Below are 20158 nucleotides of genomic sequence, written 5' to 3'. Positions count from 1 at the left end.
TTGGCAACCCGGACTATCTGCATTGTGTCCCACCACCCGCCAACCCCTCTTTTTACGCTACTGCTACTCTCTGTTCATCATATATGCATGGTCACTTTAACCATACCTACATGTACATACTACCTCAATAAGCTTGACTAACCGGTGTCTGTATATAGCCTTGCTACTGTTATTTTCAAATGTCTTTTTATTGTTGTTTTATTTCTTTACTTACCTACACACACACACACACACACACACACACACACACACACACACACACACATACCGTTTTTTCGCACTATTGGTTAGAGCCTGTAAGTAAGCATATTCGGCACACGTGACAAATAAACTTTGATTTGATTTGATATAGGGAATAGGGTGCCATTTGGGATGCAGTCCCACTCCAGACTCTGAAACATTAATTTGAGTGGAAGTCTTCAATGCGCTTTAAAGCTTTTCATATTAATTGGCCCCCGGGAGTCCTCACTTCATTTTGTGATGTGATTCTTGTTGATTCCAGGCATCCTTCCTCTCTGATCAGCCTGAGCCCTACCTGCCCTTCCTGTCCCGTTTCCTGGAGACTCAGATGTTCGCCTCCTTCATCGATAGTAAGATCCTTTGCCATGATGATGAGGACAAGGAACACACGTTGAGGGTGTTTGACTCCCGCGTGGACAAAATCCGCATGCTGAACGTGCGCACGCCCACCCTGCGCACCTCCATGTACCAGACGTGCACCAATATCGACGAGGCGGGTAAGAAAAGAGGAAACCCATTTTCACACCTATACTAATAAGGGATCATTGTCTCAGATGGTGCAAGATACTTGTATGTTTTCAAGACACACATGTCTCAAATCCTTCCACACTGATTTATTTGAACCTTTCTTTGCTAACAGACGTAACTGTTCTCGTTTTCAGACAAACTCCTTCAAAAGCGATATGAGAAAATTGATTTTGTCTCCCCTGAACCTCACTCCATTGGGTTAGAGATCTACAAGGCTCACCTTAGTAATAATCAATCCTTATTTCACCTTGGTGGCGGGTTATTGTTTGTGCTTGCAATGCATTATGGGAACAATATGATTACAGGGTCTTTCTTCTACTCTGTCTTTGGGAACAGTCAGTAGCACCTGGAATAATTAATGTCAAAATTAATTTAGCTGTTGAATTCTTTCCTCTCACTATAAATTCTTTCAAATTCCTCTCTGTAATTGTATGTATGATTCATTGCATGCATACCAGTTATGTACTAACCAAAGAAATGACACCGTTATCTACACAGTAGTAATAGTTTTAACTATGTAGCCTGCTGTCATTGGTGCTGATGATGTTGAGTGTTGGGTCAGGTTAGGGATGCAAAATTCTGATAACTTTACAAAAATTCCCAGTTTTTCCAGAAATCCAGGTTGGAAGATTCCCAGAAACAGAAGGGAATAAGCAGGAAATCATGAATCCTCCAACCAGGATTTCTGGAAAACCTGACAATTTTGATAAGGTTAAAGGAATTTTGCAACCCTAGGTCAGGTGATGATAACTCACAGCATGGAGGTGTGGCGGTGAGGAGTCAGAGATGAGATGTGGAGTGGTGAATCTATGTGACTACTCAGTGCTATGACTCATAGCCACTCACAGATTGGCTTAACCATGACATAAGACTGTTAAATCCTCCATGACGGTTGGTGCTAATGGATCTGCTGTGACAGTACCTCATCCTCCTCCCCTCTCTGTGTCACCCCAGAGAAGGCCATAGAGATGCGGGTGGTTAAGATCGACCACACGGCCCTGCATCCCCACCTGCTGGATATGAAGATTGGCCAGGGTCGCTACGAACACGGCTTCTTCCCCCGGCTGCAGTCTGACGTGCTCTCCACTGGACCCGTCAGCAACAAGTGAGGATCACACCTCCGCAAGAGAGACTGATTTACATACTTTGATTGATAATACTGAATAATAATACTTTGTTTTGTCTCTATCTTTGCTATTTGGCTTTTGTGTCTTTCTAAGTGAAGTTGTTTTGTTTGTATGTTAGATGGGCGAAGAGGAGTGCTCCAGCACAGTGGAGGAGGAAGGACAGACAGAAACAACACGCTGAACACCTTTACCTGGACAACGACCAGAGAGAGGTGAGAGGACATCAAGCAGCCCTAGAAAAACGGGATTAACATTCCCAAACCATATTCGCATGGATTTTGTCTATCTGTTTTTGTGTTATCGTTAGTTTCTTGTCGATTTCTTCCTCACTCTTCTTCATGGCTTGCGGTGTTCACTTCTAAATATCTAATGTCTGGAACGATTGAATTAAAGTCTTGTTTGTCCATTTTCTTTTTTACTCTCTATACCTCAATTATTTCCTCTTGACCTAACCTCTCTTTCTGTTTCTTTTTCTATCCCTCTAACACCTACTATCTACCTACTGTATTTCTCTCACACACTCTCTCTTTGGTCTCTCTCTCTCTCTCTCTCTCTCTCTCTCTCTCTCTCTCTCTCTCTCTCTCTCTCTCTCTCTCACTCTCTCACTCTCTCTTACTCTCTCTCTCACTCTCTCTCCATCTCACACACACGCTCCCAGCATGTGGAGTGTTTGTTCCCGGAGCTGCAGCTCCTGCTGTTTCTAGACTACTACTGGCTCTCGCAGTCCTTCAGGCCCTGTCTAAAGTCTGTGACTGTGGATGTGGTATGTGTTGGCAGTGGGTGGGGCCTGAGCCTCACACCACGTCCACACGGCCCCTCCCCCCATGTGGTCCTCACTCCCTCCTCCTCCTAGCATCACAGCTTTACCTGATACTCCAGATCACTTTCCAGGGTTTCTTCTCAGGTTTAGGGTTTCACTTTAGGGTGCACATTAAGAAAGCAATATTTAGATTGATTTGACAGCATCCCAGAAAACCCATGGCGCTGACACGCCTCCCAGGATGGATGTTGAGGTCAGAAAGTTAAAAGACAGAAACACATCGTCCATCATGAAATGACCTCAGTACAGGCAGCTCAGCTCATTATACAACTGACTCAGAGCTCCTCCCTCTCCCTCCTCTGGAATGATCAATCCCTCACTGTAGTAGTTACCAGAAATCTATCCACTGTATGCACTGTATACGTTCTGTGGTTGGTTGCCGAGTGGTGTGACCCTCTGTGTTTATGTGATGATGAACATTGAGCCAGATTGATTACTCTCCCTTGGTGTATAGCTTACTCTTAGGCCACTCCATGTGTGTCCTCTCTTACCCTGTCCTCTCTGTCTCATTACAGAAATACATCCAGGAGGCCAGGAACCTGGGCACTACCATCCGGCAGCCCAAGCTGTCCAACCTCTCCCCTTCCGTCATCGCTCAGACCAACTGGAAGTTTGTGGAGGGTCTGCTGAAAGAGTGCAGGAATAAGGTACAGTAACTACCAGTCTTCCTATATCACGATTGCAATAACCATTGCAGTAGATTATTGCATGGATATTGAAATACGACACCTTCAGTGAGTCTCCATTAGTTTCAATGTCACTCAGAAGTATTCTGATGTCAATGACCGTTGCAGTAGACTATTACTTGGATATTGAGATCCAGCACCTGTAGTGTCAACCATCTGGCCTCCAGAGATGGTAATCTCCCTGTATGGTTATGTGTGTGTCCCTCCAGACCAAGCGCATGCTGGTTGAGAAGATGGGCAGGGAGGCGGTGGAGCTGGGTCATGGGGAGGTCAGCATTACAGGCGTGGAGGAGAACACACTTATCGCCTCCCTCTGTGACCTGCTGGAGAGGATCTGGAGCCACGGGCTGCAGGTCAAACAGGTCAGCACACACACACAAGTATTATTTAAAAACTGTTTATATACACACTAACACACATGTATGCATTTAGATGCATTCAATGCGTATTCATTCATTCCCGCATCTCCATCTTCATCTGCCAGGGTAAATCTGCCTTGTGGTCCCACTTGCTCCACTATCAGGAGAGCAAAGAGAAGACGGATGCAGCACCGGCCGGTTTGGGTCCCCCAGGTAAGCCACTCGTTGAAATGTGTTAAATGGACGGTGATTTAAAGCCATAGCCACATCCCTCTCTCTCCTCCCCACATCAGGTCTCATCCACGACATAGAGAGACGCAAGTCTGACGCTGGCGCTGCCTTGCCCCCTCTCAAGGTATCCCTGATCAGGGACATGAGGTGAGTCTCCTCATCCATTCACCAGGTCTACCACAGTATCAGTATCAGTGTCTTCAGATGCTCTGCCTACACTATTTGCCAAGTATCCTCGTGAATATACATTTCAAGTCATATGGTCTTGAAATGATGGAATGTTGTAAGGGGAATGTTGCAAATGATATTATACTATTCTGCCTGTGTTGATTGTCCCTTCTGTAGCGGCAGAAGTGGTTCAAATGTATGCCTTCGTACCTCTACGTAGTTCTTTGAAAATAACAATTTTGAATCAAGGTGAGATAATGATTGATTGATCATACCTCAGAATGCAATGATTTCAAAGTGTTTTCACTGCCATCTTGTGGCCCACTGACAAAAAGCACTTTCAGTCTATACAGAATATTATCAATGATTCAGGACCATATGTAGTGGAAAAATACTGACATCAGCCTCATAGCCATGCATCTCAAGCTTTGCAGCAGGCATAAACACTTGATTACCAGCTATGATTATTTTAAATATAATATATATATATGCTGTATATGTACAGCATATACAGTCGTGGCCAAAAGTTTTGAGAATGACACAAATATTAATTTTCACAAAGTCTGCTGCCTCAGTTTGTATGATGGCAATTTGCATATACTCCAGAATGTTATGAAGAGTGATCAGATAAATTGCAATTAATTGCAAAGTCCATCTTTGCCATGCAAATGAACTGAATCCCCAAAAACATTTCCACTGCATTTCAGCCCTGCCACAAAAGGACCAGCTGACATCATGTCAGTGATTCTCTCGTTAACACAGGTGTGAGTGTTGACGAGGACAAGGCTGGAGATCACTCTGTCATGCTGATTGAGTTCGAATAACAGACTGGAAGTTTCAAAAGGAGGGTGGTGCTTCGAATCATTGTTCTTCCTCTGTCAACCATGGTTACCTGCAAGGAAACACGTGCCGTCATCATTGCTTTGCACAAAAAGGGCTTCACAGGCAAGGATATTGCTGCCAGTAAGATTGCACCTAAAACAACCATTTATCGGATCATCAAGAACTTCAAGGAGAGCGGTTCAATTGTTGTGAAGAAGGCTTCAGGGCGCACAAGAAAGAACAGCAAGCGCCAGGACAGTCTCCTAAAGTTGATTCAGCTGCAGGATTGGGGCACCACCAGTACAGAGCATGCTCAGGAATGGCAGCAGGCAGGTGTGAGTGCATCTGCACGCACAGTGAGGCGAAGACTTTTGGAGGATGGCCTGGTGTCAAGAAGGGCAGCAAAGAAGCCACTTCTCTCCAGGAAAAACATCAAGGACAGACTGATATTCTGCAAAATGTACAGGGATTGGACTGCTGATGACTGGGGTAAAGTAATTTTCTCTGATGAATCCCCTTTCCGATTGTTTGGGGCATCCGGAAGAAAGCTTGTACGGAGTAGACAAGGTGAGCGCTACCATCAGTCCTGTGTCATGCCAACAGTAAAGCATACTGAGACCATTCATGTGTGGGGTTGCTTCTCAGCCAAGGGAGTGGACTCACTCACAATTTTGCCTAAGAACACAGCCATGAATAAAGAATGGTACCAACACATCCTCCGAGAGCAACTTCTCCCAACCATCCAGGAACAGTTTGGTGATAAACAATGCCTTTTCCAGCATGATGGAACACTTTGCCATAAGGAAAAAGTGATAATTAAGTGGCTCGGGGAACAAAACATTGATATTTTGGGTCCATGGCCAGGAAACTCCCCAGACCTTAATCCCATTGAGAACTTGTGGTCAATCCTCAAGAGGCGGGTGGACAAACAAAAACCCACAAATTCTGACAAACTCCAAGCATTGATTATGCAAGAATGGGCTGCCATCAGTCAGGATGTGGCCCAGACGTTAATTGACAGCATGCCAGGGTGGATTGCAGAGGTCTTGAAAAAGAAGGGTCAACACTGCAAATATTGACTCTTTGCATCAACTTCATGTAGTTGTCAATAAAAGCCTTTGACACTTATGAAATGCTTGTAATTATACTTCAGTATTCCATAGTAACATCTGACAAAAATATCTAAAGACACTAAAGCAGCAAACTTTGTGGAAATTAATATTTGTGTCATTCTCAAAACTTTTGGCCATGACTGTACTCAATGCTTAGCCTTCCATCTTTGTGTTCTATTTGATTGGACTTGAGCTACATTCCTCATGATCTTCATGTCTGGCCCCTCATGTCTGGTCCAAATGCTATACCAGCAGTGTCGATTTTTACATGTAAATCTTGGTGGCAAATTCCCCAAAATGTATTTAGATGCATGCCAGCAAAGCCACTACACAACACTAAACAATACATGAATTGCACTATAACGGTGAAAAACGGTGCCCACAAACTGTTAGGGCCTACATAAAGCTGTCCCAACAGCAGAGCTTTCTTTTCAGCACCATGGAGTGAATCCTTACCACTGCTACACCTGGCAATCAGCGGAGCCTTGTCTGGCAGCAGACAAGGGGACGAGGAGCAGATAAGAGGCAATATGTAATTTTCGATTAAGACATTAATGAGCGAGCTAGGACGGACTAAGTCAATATAACTATTTGTTCAGCACTTATCTAATGTACAGAGACAGAATTTAGAACATGGGCTGTTCTTACAGTATTCTCCCTGTATACCAAGTCAGAGCCATAGGATAAATAAAGGGGGCATATAAGGATAAGCTGACAATGAAAGCTTTTACAATATTCAATGATTATATATCTCTTAAACAGGCTATAGGCTACATGTGCACCATCAAGTCAGAACAGTAGGCTAAAGTATGAGGGGGAAAGGAACCAAATTTTTAGGGTAAGGCACATGGGGTACTAACAGCTTACTAAACAACATCCATTTAGTGTTACTTTCTCAGCTACAGTATACATATTTTCCTGACATTTTACATAATTTATGCAGCAGCATACAATACATTTTTGGACTGACCTTGATGTGCTGTGCTCACTTGAACAGGAAGGTGGTGCGGCGGTCCTTGTGGGCAAATTTTGTCATCAAACTGTCATTAAAGTATGTCATTCTCTGGATTTATGGTACTTTCAAGACAACTGGGAACTCGGGGGGAAAAAACAAGGTTGAATCAAAAACAAGGTTGACATCAGTGATCTTCAGGTCGGAGCTCTAAAAAGAGAGTTCCCGACTTGGAATTCCAAGTTGGACAACCAATCAAAACGTATTTTCACAGTTGGAGATCGTTTATTTCAGATTTCCCAGTTGTCTTGAATTTACTGAAGTCTGAGATGTCCTTGTTCCGAGTTTCCAGTTGTCTTGAACGCGGCGGAAATCATGCTGGATTGACAGCATGAATGTTTATCTGTTTAAGCTTGGAAAAGAGACCCTGAAACCCAGACATATCACACACCCACTCCACTGAATAGCAGGCTAGTGATTGCTTTGCAGCGCTTGCAGTTAGCCACTGATTCCTTCCAAACAATTCATTGGTGAATTTGCGATTTCCAACTTGTCGTGTAATGTTTATGTCCAATGGCCGATGAGCACCGCTACATTTTATCTATAATTTCTCTTCATATGACAAGGATTGAAAAGGATTTGCCAGTAGATTGTCGACATGATTCATGATGATGACTGCTTGTCTAGCTTCCTTGCTAAGATTTTGAAAGTATGATGTTGACATGATCAGTCCAATCAAAGCTACGGTAGATATAATGTGATTTAAAGTCATTTTATCTGTGGCCAATGACCTTGAGCCTTCTTGGATGGGCACTTCTAATGTAGCTTGAATTTTCGAGCTCTCCCCGTAGATTTTGCAGTGACGTAGTGTCCCCATGAGTGACAGAACACTGAGCCAATCACGGCACAACTAGAGAACATTACCAACCCTATGCTCCGTATTTTTCACTGGCTGCCCCACCACCACCACAGAAAGCACTGAGATAGACTGAAACACCTGCATTTTGGAGCTGCCTTACTCAAGAAGGCAAAAAAGAGACTGTTTGTATGCAGCTTTATTAACTCAATGATTTTGTTTTTTACATTGTTTGCAAACTGATATGTGACACGTATTAATGCCAAAATAACATGCAAAACAGGCAACAACAAAACAATTAAATATATATATATACAGGACCAGTCAAAAGTCCAAGGGTTTTTCTTTATTTTTACTATTTTCTACATTGTAGAATAATAGTGAAGACATCAAAACGATGAAATATCACATATGGAATCATGTAGTAACCAAAACAGTTACTTCACTCTTGGCATTCTCTCAACCAGCTTCATGAGGTAGTCACCTGGAATGCATTTCAGTTAACAGGTGTGCCTTGTTAAAAGTTAATTTGTGGAATTTCTACCCTTCTTAATGCGTTTGAGCCAATCAGTTGTGTTGTAACAAGGTAGGGGGGTATACAGAAGATAGCCCTATTTGGTAAAAGACCTGTAACAAACGTCGTCGGGAGAAGGAGAAGAGAACCAAGGTGCAGGTAAGAATTCATAATACTTTTAATAAATACGAACACTTGAACAAAACAACAAAACGACAAACGAACAGTTCTGCAAGGTGCAATACACAAAACAGAAAACAACTACCCACCAAGCACAGGTGGGAATGAGGCTACCTAAGTATGGTTCTCAATCAGAGACAACGATAGACAGCTGCCTCTGATTGAGAACCACACCAGGCCAAACACCTAGAAATACAAAACATAGAACAAAACATAGAATGCCCACCCCAACTCACGCCCTGATCAAACCAAAATAGAGACATAAACAAGGAACTAAGGTCAGGGCGTGACAAGACCAATTCCATATTATGGCAAGAACAGCTAAAATAAGCAAAGATAAATGACAGTCCATCATTACTTTAAGACATGAAGGTCAGTCAATCTGGAACATTTCAAGAACTTTGAAAGATTCTTCAAATGCAGTCGCAAAAACCATCAAGCGCTATGATGAAACTGGCTCTCATGAGGACCGCCACAAGAAAGGAAGACCTAGAGTTACCTCTGCTGCAGAGGATAAGTTTATTTAGAGATAACAGCCTCAGAAATTGCAGCACAAAATAAAAGCTTCACAGAGTTCAAGTAACAGACACATCTTAACATCAACTGTTCAGAGGAGACTGAGTGAATCAAGCCTTCATGGTCAAATTGCTGCAAAGAAACCACTACTAAAGGACACCAATAATAAGAAGAGAAAGAAACAAGAGCAATGGCCAAGAAACAAGAGCAATGGACATTAGACTGGTGGAAATCTGTCCTTTGTGATTTTTGGTTCCAATCGCCCTGTGTTTGTGAGATCAAATCAAATCAAATTTTATTAGTCACATACACATGGTTAGCAGATGTTAATGCGAGTGTAGCGAAATGCTTGTGCTTCTAGTTCCGACAATGCAGTAATAACCAACAAGTAATCTAACCTAACAATTCCACAACTACTACCTTACACACACACACAAGTGTAAAGGGATAAAGAATATGTACATAAAGATATATGAATGAGTGGTGGTACAGAACGGCATGGCAGATGCAGTAGATGGTATAGAGTACGGTATATACATATGAGATGGGTAATGTAGGGTATGTAAACATAAAGTGGCATAGTTTAAAGTGGCTAGTGGTACATGTATTACATAAAGATGGCAAGATGCAGTAGATGATATAGAGTACAGTATATACATATGAGATGGGTAATGTAGGGTATGTAAACATTATATTAAGTGGCATTGTTTAAAGTGGCTAGTGGTACATTTTTACATAATTTCCATCAATTCCCATTTTTAAAGTGGCTGGAGTTGAGTCAGTATGTTGGCAGCGGCCGCTAAATGTTAGTGGTGGCTGTTTAACAGTCTGATGGCCTTGAGATAGAAGCTGTTTTTCAGTCTCTCGGTCCCTGCTTTGATGCACCTGTACTGACCTCGCCTTCTGGATGATAGCGGGGTGAACAGGCAGTGGCTTGGGTGGTTGTTGTCCTTGATGATCTTTATGGCCTTCCTGTGACATCGGGTGGTGTAGGTGTTCTGGAGGGCAGGTAGTTTGCCCCCGGTGATGCGTTCTGCAGACCTCACTACCCTCTGGAGAGCCTTACGGTTGTGGGCGGAGCAGTTGCCGTACCAGGCGGTGATACAGCCCGACAGGATGCTCTCGATTGTGCATCTGTAGAAGTTTGTGAGTGCTTTTGGTGACAAGCCGAATTTCTTCAGCCTCCTGAGGTTGAAGAGGCGCTGCTGCGCCTTCTTCACAACGCTGTCTGTGTGGGTGGACCAATTCAGTTTGTCCGTGATGTGTACACCGAGGAACTTAAAACTTTCCACCTTCTCCACTACTGACCCGTCGATGTGGATAGGGGGGTGCTCCCTCTGCTGTTTCCTGAAGTCCACAATCATCTCCTTTGTTTTGTTGACGTTGAGTGTGAGGTTATTTTCCTGACACCACACTCCGAGGGCCCTCACCTCCTCCCTGTAGGCCGTCTCGTCGTTGTTGGTAATCAAGCCTACCACTGTAGTGTCATCCGCAAACTTGATGATTGAGTTGGAGGCGTGCATGGCCACGCAGTCGTGGGTGAACAGGGAGTACAGGAGAGGGCTCAGAACGCACCCTTGTGGGGCCCCAGTGTTGAGGATCAGCGGGGTGGAGATGTTGTTACCTACCCTCACCACCTGGGGGCGGCCCGTCAGGAAGTCCAGGACCCAGTTGCACAGGGCGGGGTCGAGACCCAGGGTCTCGAGCTTGATGACGAGTTTGGAGGGTACTATGGTGTTGAATGCTGAGCTGTAATCGATGAACAGCATTCTCACATGGGTATTCCTCTTGTCCAGATGGGTTAGGGCAGTGTGCAGTGTGGTTGCGATTGCGTCGTCTGTGGACCTATTGGGTCGGTAAGCAAATTGGAGTGGGTCTAGGGTGTCCGGTAGGGTGGAGGTGATATGGTCCTTGACTAGTCTCTCAAAGCACTTCATGATGACGGAAGTGAGTGCTACGGGGCGGTAGTCGTTTAGCTCAGTTACCTTAGCTTTCTTGGGAACAGGAACAATGGTGGCCCTCTTGAAGCATGTGGGAACAGCAGACTGGGATAAGGATTGATTGAATATGTCCGTAAACACACCAGCCAGCTGGTCTGCGCATGCTCTGAGGACGCGGCTGGGAATGCCGTCTGGGCCTGCAGCCTTGCGAGGGTTAACACGTTTAAATGTTTTACTCACCTCGGCTGCAGTGAAGGAGAGCCCGCAGGTTTTGGTAGGGGGCCGTGTCAGTGGCACTGTATTGTCCTCAAAGCGGGCAAAAAAGTTGTTTAGCCTGTCTGGGAGCAAGACATCCTGGTCCGCGACGGGGCTGGTTTTCTTTTTGTAATCCGTGATTGACTGTAGACCCTGCCACATACCTCTTGTGTCTGAGCTGTTGAATTGCGACTCGATTTTGTCTCTGTACTGGGACTTAGCCTGTTTGATTGCCTTGCGGAGAGAATAGCTACACTGTTTGTATTCGGTCATGCTTCCGGTCACCTTGCCCTGGTTAAAAGCAGTGGTTCGCGCTTTCAGTTTCACGCGAATGCTGCCGTCAATCCACGGTTTCTGGTTTGGGAATGTTTTAATCGTTGCTGTGGGTACGACATCGTCAATGCACTTCCTAATGAACTCGCTCACCGAATCAGCATATTCGTCAATATTGTTGTTGGACGCGATGCGGAACATATTCCAATCCGCGTGATCGAAGCAGTCTTGAAGCGTGGATTCAGATTGGTCGGACCAGCGTTGAACAGACCTGAGCGCGGGAGCTTGTTGTTTGAGTTTCTGTTTGTAGGCTGGAATCAACAAAATGGAGTCGTGGTCAGCTTTTCCGAAAGGGGGGCGGGGGAGGGCCTTATATGCGTCGCGGAAATTAGTATAACAATGATCTAGGGTTTTTCCAGCCCTGGTAGCACAATCGATATGCTGATAGAATTTAGGGAGTTTTGTTTTTAGATTAGCCTTGTTAAAATCCCCAGCTACGATGAATGCAGCCTCAGGGTGTGTGGTTTCCAGTTTACAAAGAGTCAGATAAAGTTCGTTCAGGGCCATCGATGTGTCTGCTTGGGGGGGAATATATACGGCTGTGATTATGATTGAAGAGAATTCCCTTGGTAGATAATGCGGTCGACATTTGATTGTGAGGAGTTCTAGATCAGGCGAACAGAATGACTTGAGTTCCTGTGTGTTGTTATGATGATCACACCACTTCTCGTTAATCATAAGGCATACCCCCCCGCCCCTCTTCTTACCGGAAAGATGTTTGTTTCTGTCGGCGCGATGCATGAAGAAACCAGCTGGCTGCACCGACTCCGTTAGCGTCCCTTGAGTTAGCCATGTTTCCGTGAAGCAGAGCACGTTGCAATCCCTGATGTCTCTCTGGAATGCTACCCGTGCTCGGATTTCATCAACCTTATTGTCAAGAGACTGGACATTGGCGAGTAGTATGCTAGGGAGTGGAGCGCGATGTGCCCGTCTCCGAAGCCTGACCACGAGACCGCCTCGTTTGCCCCTTTTTCGGCGTCGCACAGGGTCGCCGGCTGGGATCAGATCCATTGTATTGGGTGGAAGGCAAAACACTGGATCCGTTTCGGGAAAGTCATATTCCTGGTAGGAACGATGATGAGTTGACGTTAATCGTATATTCAGTAGTTCCTCCCGACTGTATGTAATGAAACCTAAGATTACCTGGGGTACCGATGTAAGAAATAACACATAAAAGAACAAAATACTGCATATTTTCCAAGGAACGCGAAGCGAGGCGGCCATCTCTTTTCGGCGCCGGAAGTGTCTCATGGAGGAGGAGGTGTGATGGTGTGGGGGTGCTTTGCTGATGACACTGTCTGTGATTTATTTAGAATTCAAGGCACACTTAACCAGCATGGCTACCACAGAATTCTGCAGCGTTACGCCATTCCATCTGGTTTGCGCTTAGGGGGACTATCATTTGTTTTTCAACAGCACAATGACCCAAAACACACCTCAGGGATGTTTTGTCTACCTTGTTGTCAAGAGACTGGACATTGGCGAGTAGTATACTCGGGAGCGGTGAGCGATGTGCCCGTCTACGGAGCCTGATCAGAAGACCGCTCCGTTTGCCCCTTCTGCGGCGCCGTTGTTTGGGTCGCCTACTTGGATCCGATCCATTGTCCTGGGTGGTGGTCCAAACAGAGGATCCGCTTGGGGAAAGTCGTATTCCTGGTCGTAATGTTGGTAAGTTGTAATAAGACTTAAGATTTCCTGGGGTAACAATGTAAGAAATAATACATAAAAAAACTAAATACTGCAAAGTTTCCTAAGAATGCGAAGCGAGGCGACCATCTCTGTCGGCGCCATACATCATGAGGCTGCATTTATTGTAGCTGGGGATTTTAACAAAGCTAATCTGAAAACAAGGCACCCTAAATTTTATCAGCATATCGAATGCGCAACCCGGGCTGCCAGCATTCTGGATCATTGCTACTCTAACTTCCGCAACGCATACAAAGCCCTCCCTCGCCCTCCTTTCGGCAAATCTGACCACGAACCCATTTTGTTGCTCCCAGCCTATAGACAAAAACTAAAACAGGAAATGCCCGTGCTCAGGTCTGTTCAACGCTGATCCGACCAATCAGATTCCACTCTTCAAGATTGCTTCGATCACGTGAACTGGGATATGTTCCGGATAGCCTCAGACAACAACATTGATGTATACGCTGATTTGGTGAGCGAGTTTATTAGCAAGTGCATCGGTGATGTTGTACCCACAGTGACTATTCAAACCTTCCCCAACCAGAAACCGTGGATTGATAGCAGCATTCGCGCAAAACTTAAAGCGTGAACCACTGCTTTTAATCATGGCAAGGCGACCAGAAACATGACCGAATACAAACAGTGTAGCTATTCTCTCCGCAAGGCAAGCAAGCAAGCTAAGCGTCAGTATAGAGACAAAGTAGAGTCGCAATTTAACGGCTCAGACACGAGACGTATGTGGCAGGGTTTACAGTCAATCACGGATTACAAAAAGAAAACCAGCCCCGTCGCGGACACCGATGTCTTGCTCCCAGACAAATTAAACAACTTCTTTGCTCGCTTTGAGGACAATACAGTGCCACTGACATGGCCCGCTACCAAAACCTGCGGATTGTCCTTCACTGCGGCCAACGTGAGTAAAACATTTAAACGTGTTAACCCTCGCAAGGCTGCCGGCCCAGACGGCATCCCTAGCCGCGTCCTCAGAGCATGACCAGCTGGCTGGTGTGTTTACGGACATATTCAATCAATCCATATCCCAGTCTGCTGATCCCACATGCTTCAAGAGGGCCACCATTGTTCCTGTTCCCAAGAAAGCTAAGGTAACTGAGCTAAACGACTATCGCCCCGTAGCACTCACTTCCGCCATCATGAAGTGCTTTGAGAGACTAGTCAAGGATTATATCACCTCCACCCTACCTGACACCCTAGACCCACTCCAATTTGCTTACCGCCCCAATAGGTCCACAGACGACACAATCGCAATCACACTGCACACTGCCCTAGCCCATCTGGACAAGAGGAATACCTATGTAAGAATGTTGTTTATCGATTACAGCTCAGCATTTAACACCATAGTACCCTCCAAACTTGTCATTAAGCTCGAAACCCTGGGTCTCGACCCCGCCCTATGCAACTGGGTCCTGGACTTTCTGACGGGCCGCCCCCAGGTGGTGAGGGTAGGAAACAACATCTCCACCCCGCTGATCCTCAACACTGGGGCCCCATAAGGGTGCGTTCTCAGCCGTCTCCTGTACAACCTGTTCACCCATGACTGCGTGGCCATGCACACCTCCAACTCAATCATCAAGTTTGCAGACGACACTACAGTGGTAGGCTTGATTACCAACAACGACAAGACCGCCTAAAGGGAGGAGGTGAGGGCCCTCGGAGTGTGGTGTCAAGAAAATAACCTCACAGTCAACGTCATCAAAACAAAAGAGATGATCGTGGACTTCAGGGAACAGCAGAGGGAGCACCCCCCTATCCACATCGACGGGACAGTAGTGGAGAAGGTGGAAAGTTTTAAGTTCCTCGGCGTACACATCACGGACAAACTGAAATGGTCCACCCACACAGACAGAATGGGGAAGAAGGCGCAACAGCGCCTCTTCAACCTCAGGAGGCTGAAGAAATTTGGCTTGTGACAAAAAACACTCACAAACTTTTACAGATGCACAATCGAGAGCATCCTGTCGGGCTGTATCACCGCCTGGTACGGCAACTACTCCGCCTACTCCGCCTTTGCCCCCGGTGATGCGTTGTGCAGAACACAACGCATCACCGGGGGCAAACTACCTGCCCTCCAGGACACCTACACCACCCGATGTCACAGGAAGGCCAAAAAGATCATCAAGGACAACAACCACCCGAGCCACTGCCTGTTCACCCCGCTATCATCCAGAAGGCGAGGTCAGTACAGGTGCATCAAAGCTGGGACCGAGAGACTGAAAAACAGCTTCATCTCAAGGCCATCAGACTGTTAAACAGCCATCATTAACATTGAGTGGCTGCTGCCAACATACTGACTCAAATCTCTAGCCACTTTAATAATAAAAAATTGCATGTAATAAATGTATCACTAGTCACTTTAAACAATGCCACTTTATATCATGTTTACATACCCTACATTACTCATCTCATATGTATATACTGTATTCTATACCATCTACTGCATCTTGCCTATGCCGCATGACCATCGCTCATCCATGTATTTATATGTACATATTCTTATTCATTCCTTTACACTTGTGTGTAAAAGGTAGTTGTTGTGAAATTGTTAGATTACTTGTTAGATATTACTGCATGGTCGGAATTAGAAGCACAAGCATTTCTCTACACTCGCATTAACATCTGCTAACCATGTGTATGTGACCAATAAGATTTGCTTTGATTTGTAAGGGCTATTTGACCAAGAAGGAGTGCTGCATCAGATGGCCTCCACAATCACCCGACCTCAACCCAGTTGAGATTGTTTGGGATGAGTTGGACCGCAGAGTGAAGGAAAAGCAGCCAACAAGTGCTCAGCATATGTGTGAACTCCTTCATGACTGTTTAAAAAGCATTCCAGGTGAAACTGGTTGAGAGAATGCCAAGAGTGTGCAAAGCTTTCATCAAGGCAAAGGGTGGCTACTTTGAAGATTTTAAAATCTAAAATACATTTTGATTTGTTTAACACTTCTTTGGTTACTACATGATTCCATATGTGTTATTTGGGGAGGCAGGTAGCCTAGTGGTTAGAGCGTTGTGGGGCTCAGGTGGAGCTCAAAACAGGTGGGTCTCTGTTCTGAAACAGTACCACACTAGTTCATTTAGCAGACACTTTTATCCACAGTAGTTCATTTAGCAGACACTTTTATCCACAGTGGTTCATTTAGCAGACACTTTTATCCACACTAGTTCATTTAGCAGACACTTTTATCCACACTAGTTCATTTAGCAGACACTTTTATCCACACTAGTTCATTTAGCAGACACTTTAACCACACTAGTTCATTAAGCAGACACTTTTATCCACAGTAGTTCATTTAGCAGACACTTTTATCCACAGTAGTTCATTTAGCAGACACTTTTATCAACAGTAGTGCTCAGCCACGCTGAGAGGAATCCTGAAGTTGGCGATAGTTTATGGGAGGCAGTCAGACCACTGTCTTGTCTAAGGTGCACACAGCCAGTGGTGTTGAGTCATACAGGATGTCATTCCTTGTGTGGTATGAAGGAGGTGGTAAAGAGAGCTGGGTTGATCTTTGTGACAGCATGTTACTTCCAGCCTAATTCCCCTGCAGACCCCCTGCAGACCAAGCCAGGGAGAGGGTGCTCTGGCTCAGGGAGTTGTTTATTTTATTGTATTTTTTTTATTTCGCTCGGCAAGTCAGTTAAGAACAAATTCTTATTTACAATGACGGCCTACCCATGGCTGTGCTTGTCACGTTCTGACCTTTATTTCCTTTGTTGTGTCTTTATTTAGTATGGTCAGGGCGTGAGTTGGTGTGGGCAGTCTAGTTTTGTATTTCTGTGTTTGGCCTGATATGGTTCTCAATCAGAGGCAGGTGTTTTGTGTTGTCTCTGATTGGGAACCATATTTAGGTAGCCTGTTTTGTGTTGGGTTTTGGGGGTGGTTGTCTTCAGTCTTTGTGTGTCTGCACCAGATAGAACTGTTTCGGTTTTCACGTTTGTTGTTTTGTATTTGGAAGTGTTCAGTTTATTGTCTTTAATTAAACATTATGGACACTTACCACGCTGCGCTTTGGTCCTCTCATTCTTCCACCGACGAAAGCCGTTACAGTGCTGTAGTCTGTTGTAGAAGTTTACTCTGATCACACGTCTGCACAGACAAACATGTCATGTCTTCTTTCCAAGGATCCATAATTTTCCATTGGTGCTTTTTCATTTGTGCGTTGTCACATTGATATACGAGCACATTTTAATTGATAAATATTTATATTTGGGTATCTTTACTTTAAATGGACAATAAAGGTTGACCAGGTTGCTTCATTCTACATATCAACATTTCATATTTACCTTGCTGTGCTCTTTATTATTAGACATTTATCTAATTCCTCTTCTACAGGAGGTGGATTCCTGTAGTTAGTCTGCAGATTGCATATAACCATTGTTTGTCTTACTATACCATTCATGCAATAACAATCTGCATTGTGAATGTTGATATTTTGCTCTGTTTCCATGGGGAACAGAGTGGAGTGGAGGAAATTGGGTTAATTCGTGAGAGTAAGGGAAGAGGGGGAGGGAAAGGAAGGATGAGAGAGGAGGGGGGATGCATGGGGAGCACTTATAGCGCAGACAGTGCAGTGCTTACTGGCAGAGGTGGAGTGGAAGGGAATGTGTCTGGACACAGAGGGCATGATAGTGGCTGGGAGCGATGACAGGAGGCTGGCTTAAACACCAGGGAGTCTGGGGCTGGCCAAGGCTTCTTCCTGGCTGGGCTGGCTATCCCCTCTCAGCCCTGCATGCTCTGGAATCTAGAACCGTGGTGAAAACAACATACAGCAGAGGTCTATCACCTTGTTCAGAGGGACTGTCCCTGCTCTTGCATCTTATCATATATTAGGTTTGTGGTTTCGTGCTCACCTTGGCCAAAGGATGCAAAAAATGCTACAACATTATAGACCATCTCTGAAAGGATGACTGTTTGTATATGTGCATTTGTGTGTGTTTTTCTCCTCTGACCTCTGTGCTGTGTACTATATCTTCCGTAGACACATCCAGAACATTGGGGAGATCAAGACAGACGTGGGCAAGGCCAGGGCCTGGGTGAGGCTCTCCATGGAGAAGAAACTGCTGTCCAGGCACCTCAAAAAGCTGCTGTCTGACCATGAACTTACAAAGTGAGCAAAACAACAAGGACCTAGTGTAACAGTTTAACTTTATGGCATCCCCTCGCCCCGACCCGGGTGCGAACCAGGGACCCTCTGCACACATCAACAACAGTCACCCACAAAGCATCGTTACCCATCGCTCCACAAAAGCCGCGGCCCTTGCAGAGCAAGGGGAACCACTACTTCAAGGTCTCAAAGCGAGTGACGTAACCGATTGAATCGCTATTAGCGCGCACCACCGCTAACTAGCTAGCCATTTCACATCCGTTACACTCTTACCATTCTTACACCTCCTTTTCCGCAGCAACCAGTGATCCGGGTCAACAGCATCAATGCAACAGTATAACTTTAGACCGTCCCCTCGCCCCGACACGGGTGCGAACCAGGGACCCTCTGCACACATCAACAACAGTCACCCACGAAGCATCGTTACCCATCGCTCCACAAAAGCCGCGGCCCTTGCAGAGCAAGGGGAACCACTACTTCAAGGTCTCAAAGCGAGTGACGTAACCGATTGAATCGCTATTAGCGCACACCACCGCTAACTAGCTAGCCATTTCACATCCGTTACACTAGTATACAACTGGCAAATCAAGCTAAACACAAAATGTGTAATTTTTGTAAGAGCCTCTGCTTCAGTAATTGGGATAATACCCCATTCCCTTTAAGTCAGTCTCCTTATAAATCCTCACTAATTTATATTGGAATGTCCCACTCAGTCTCATACACATGAATCAACCTGATGTCTGAAAACTATGCGTGTATAATATATGAGCTCTTTTGACAGATCCAAACGTCATAGTACAATCACCTATTAAACATTTACAATGTTTTTTATAATTGATGAGATGGTGGTGAAGTGGGTCACGTTCAGGCTGATTCATTATGGAGGTATTGCATTGTGACCGTTTTATTACCATTCTCCAGTTGTTTATCAAGGAAATCACATTCATCAGCTACTGATTCATGATTACATCATGTGAAATGCTAAACTGATTTGTTTTAGTGAATTTTTTTGTTGCTTTTGTAGGAAACTATACAAGCGTTATGCTTTTCTGCGCTGTGACGATGAGAAAGAGCAGTTCCTGTACCACCTCCTCTCCTTCAACGCTGTGGACTACTTCTGTTTCACCAATGTCTTCACCACCATCAGTGAGTGCCAGGAAATTAGATTAGAGTAATAGATGAATTGGACTTATTTCCTGACTAAACTGTTTTCCTGGATTTGAGATGCTTACTGAGAAATATATTGAAGACAGAGGTAGCTCTTTTTGTGACCATTTTATTTAACTAGGCAAGTCAGTTAAGAACAAATTCTTATTTATAATGACGGCCTAGGAACAGTGGGTTAACTGCCTTATTCAGGGGCAGAACAACAGATTTTTACCTTGTCAGCTCAGGGATTTGATCTAGCAACCTTTCGGTTACCGGCCCACTCGAACCACTAGGCTACCTGCTACCATATTGTACTTGACTGAGTGATTTCAGGTTTCCCTCTCTTCTCTGTCCCACAGTGATCCCATACCATGTGCTGGTGATTCCCAGTAAGAAACTAGGAGGCTCCATGTTCACAGCCAACCCCTGGGTGTGTGTGTCTGGGGAGCTGGCTGAGACCGGGGTGCTCCAGGTCCCCAAGCACACTCAGGAGATCACCTTTGAGGTTGGTGCTCCCCTCAAGATTGAATATTCCTGGTATTTTGATAATAATATCAATAT

At 45.0% G+C, this 20158-nt stretch overlaps 1 protein-coding gene across 5 annotated transcripts in view; it reads left to right on the top strand.

Annotated features, from left to right (window-relative positions):
* LOC139562815 (DENN domain-containing protein 5A-like) overlaps nucleotides 1-20158 on the top strand; it is a 75488-nt gene that overhangs the window by 48062 nt on the left and 7268 nt on the right. For 3 of the 5 annotated variants that reach the window (XR_011672451.1, XM_071380915.1, XM_071380914.1), the window contains 11 exons: nucleotides 503-737; nucleotides 903-992; nucleotides 1723-1873; nucleotides 2014-2107; nucleotides 3231-3362; nucleotides 3611-3763; nucleotides 3886-3973; nucleotides 4054-4138; nucleotides 18323-18451; nucleotides 19473-19594; nucleotides 19957-20102. Coding sequence is in view for 4 of the 5 variants with exons in the window: in XM_071380915.1 (XP_071237016.1) it covers nucleotides 503-737; nucleotides 903-992; nucleotides 1723-1873; nucleotides 2014-2107; nucleotides 3231-3362; nucleotides 3611-3763; nucleotides 3886-3973; nucleotides 4054-4138; nucleotides 18323-18451; nucleotides 19473-19594; nucleotides 19957-20102 (1425 nt within the window). In the remaining variant the exon portion in view is untranslated. The remainder of the gene's footprint in view (nucleotides 1-502; nucleotides 738-902; nucleotides 993-1722; nucleotides 1874-2013; nucleotides 2108-3230; nucleotides 3363-3610; nucleotides 3764-3885; nucleotides 3974-4053; nucleotides 4139-18322; nucleotides 18452-19472; nucleotides 19595-19956; nucleotides 20103-20158) is intronic. The other 2 variants (XM_071380917.1, XM_071380916.1) reach the window with 1 other exon arrangement.

Source organism: Salvelinus alpinus, chromosome 33 (assembly GCF_045679555.1).
Source record: "Salvelinus alpinus chromosome 33, SLU_Salpinus.1, whole genome shotgun sequence".
NCBI lineage: Eukaryota > Metazoa > Chordata > Actinopteri > Salmoniformes > Salmonidae > Salvelinus > Salvelinus alpinus.
Note: the sequence above shows the minus strand (reverse complement) of the source record. Positions and strands in the feature narration are given on the sequence as shown.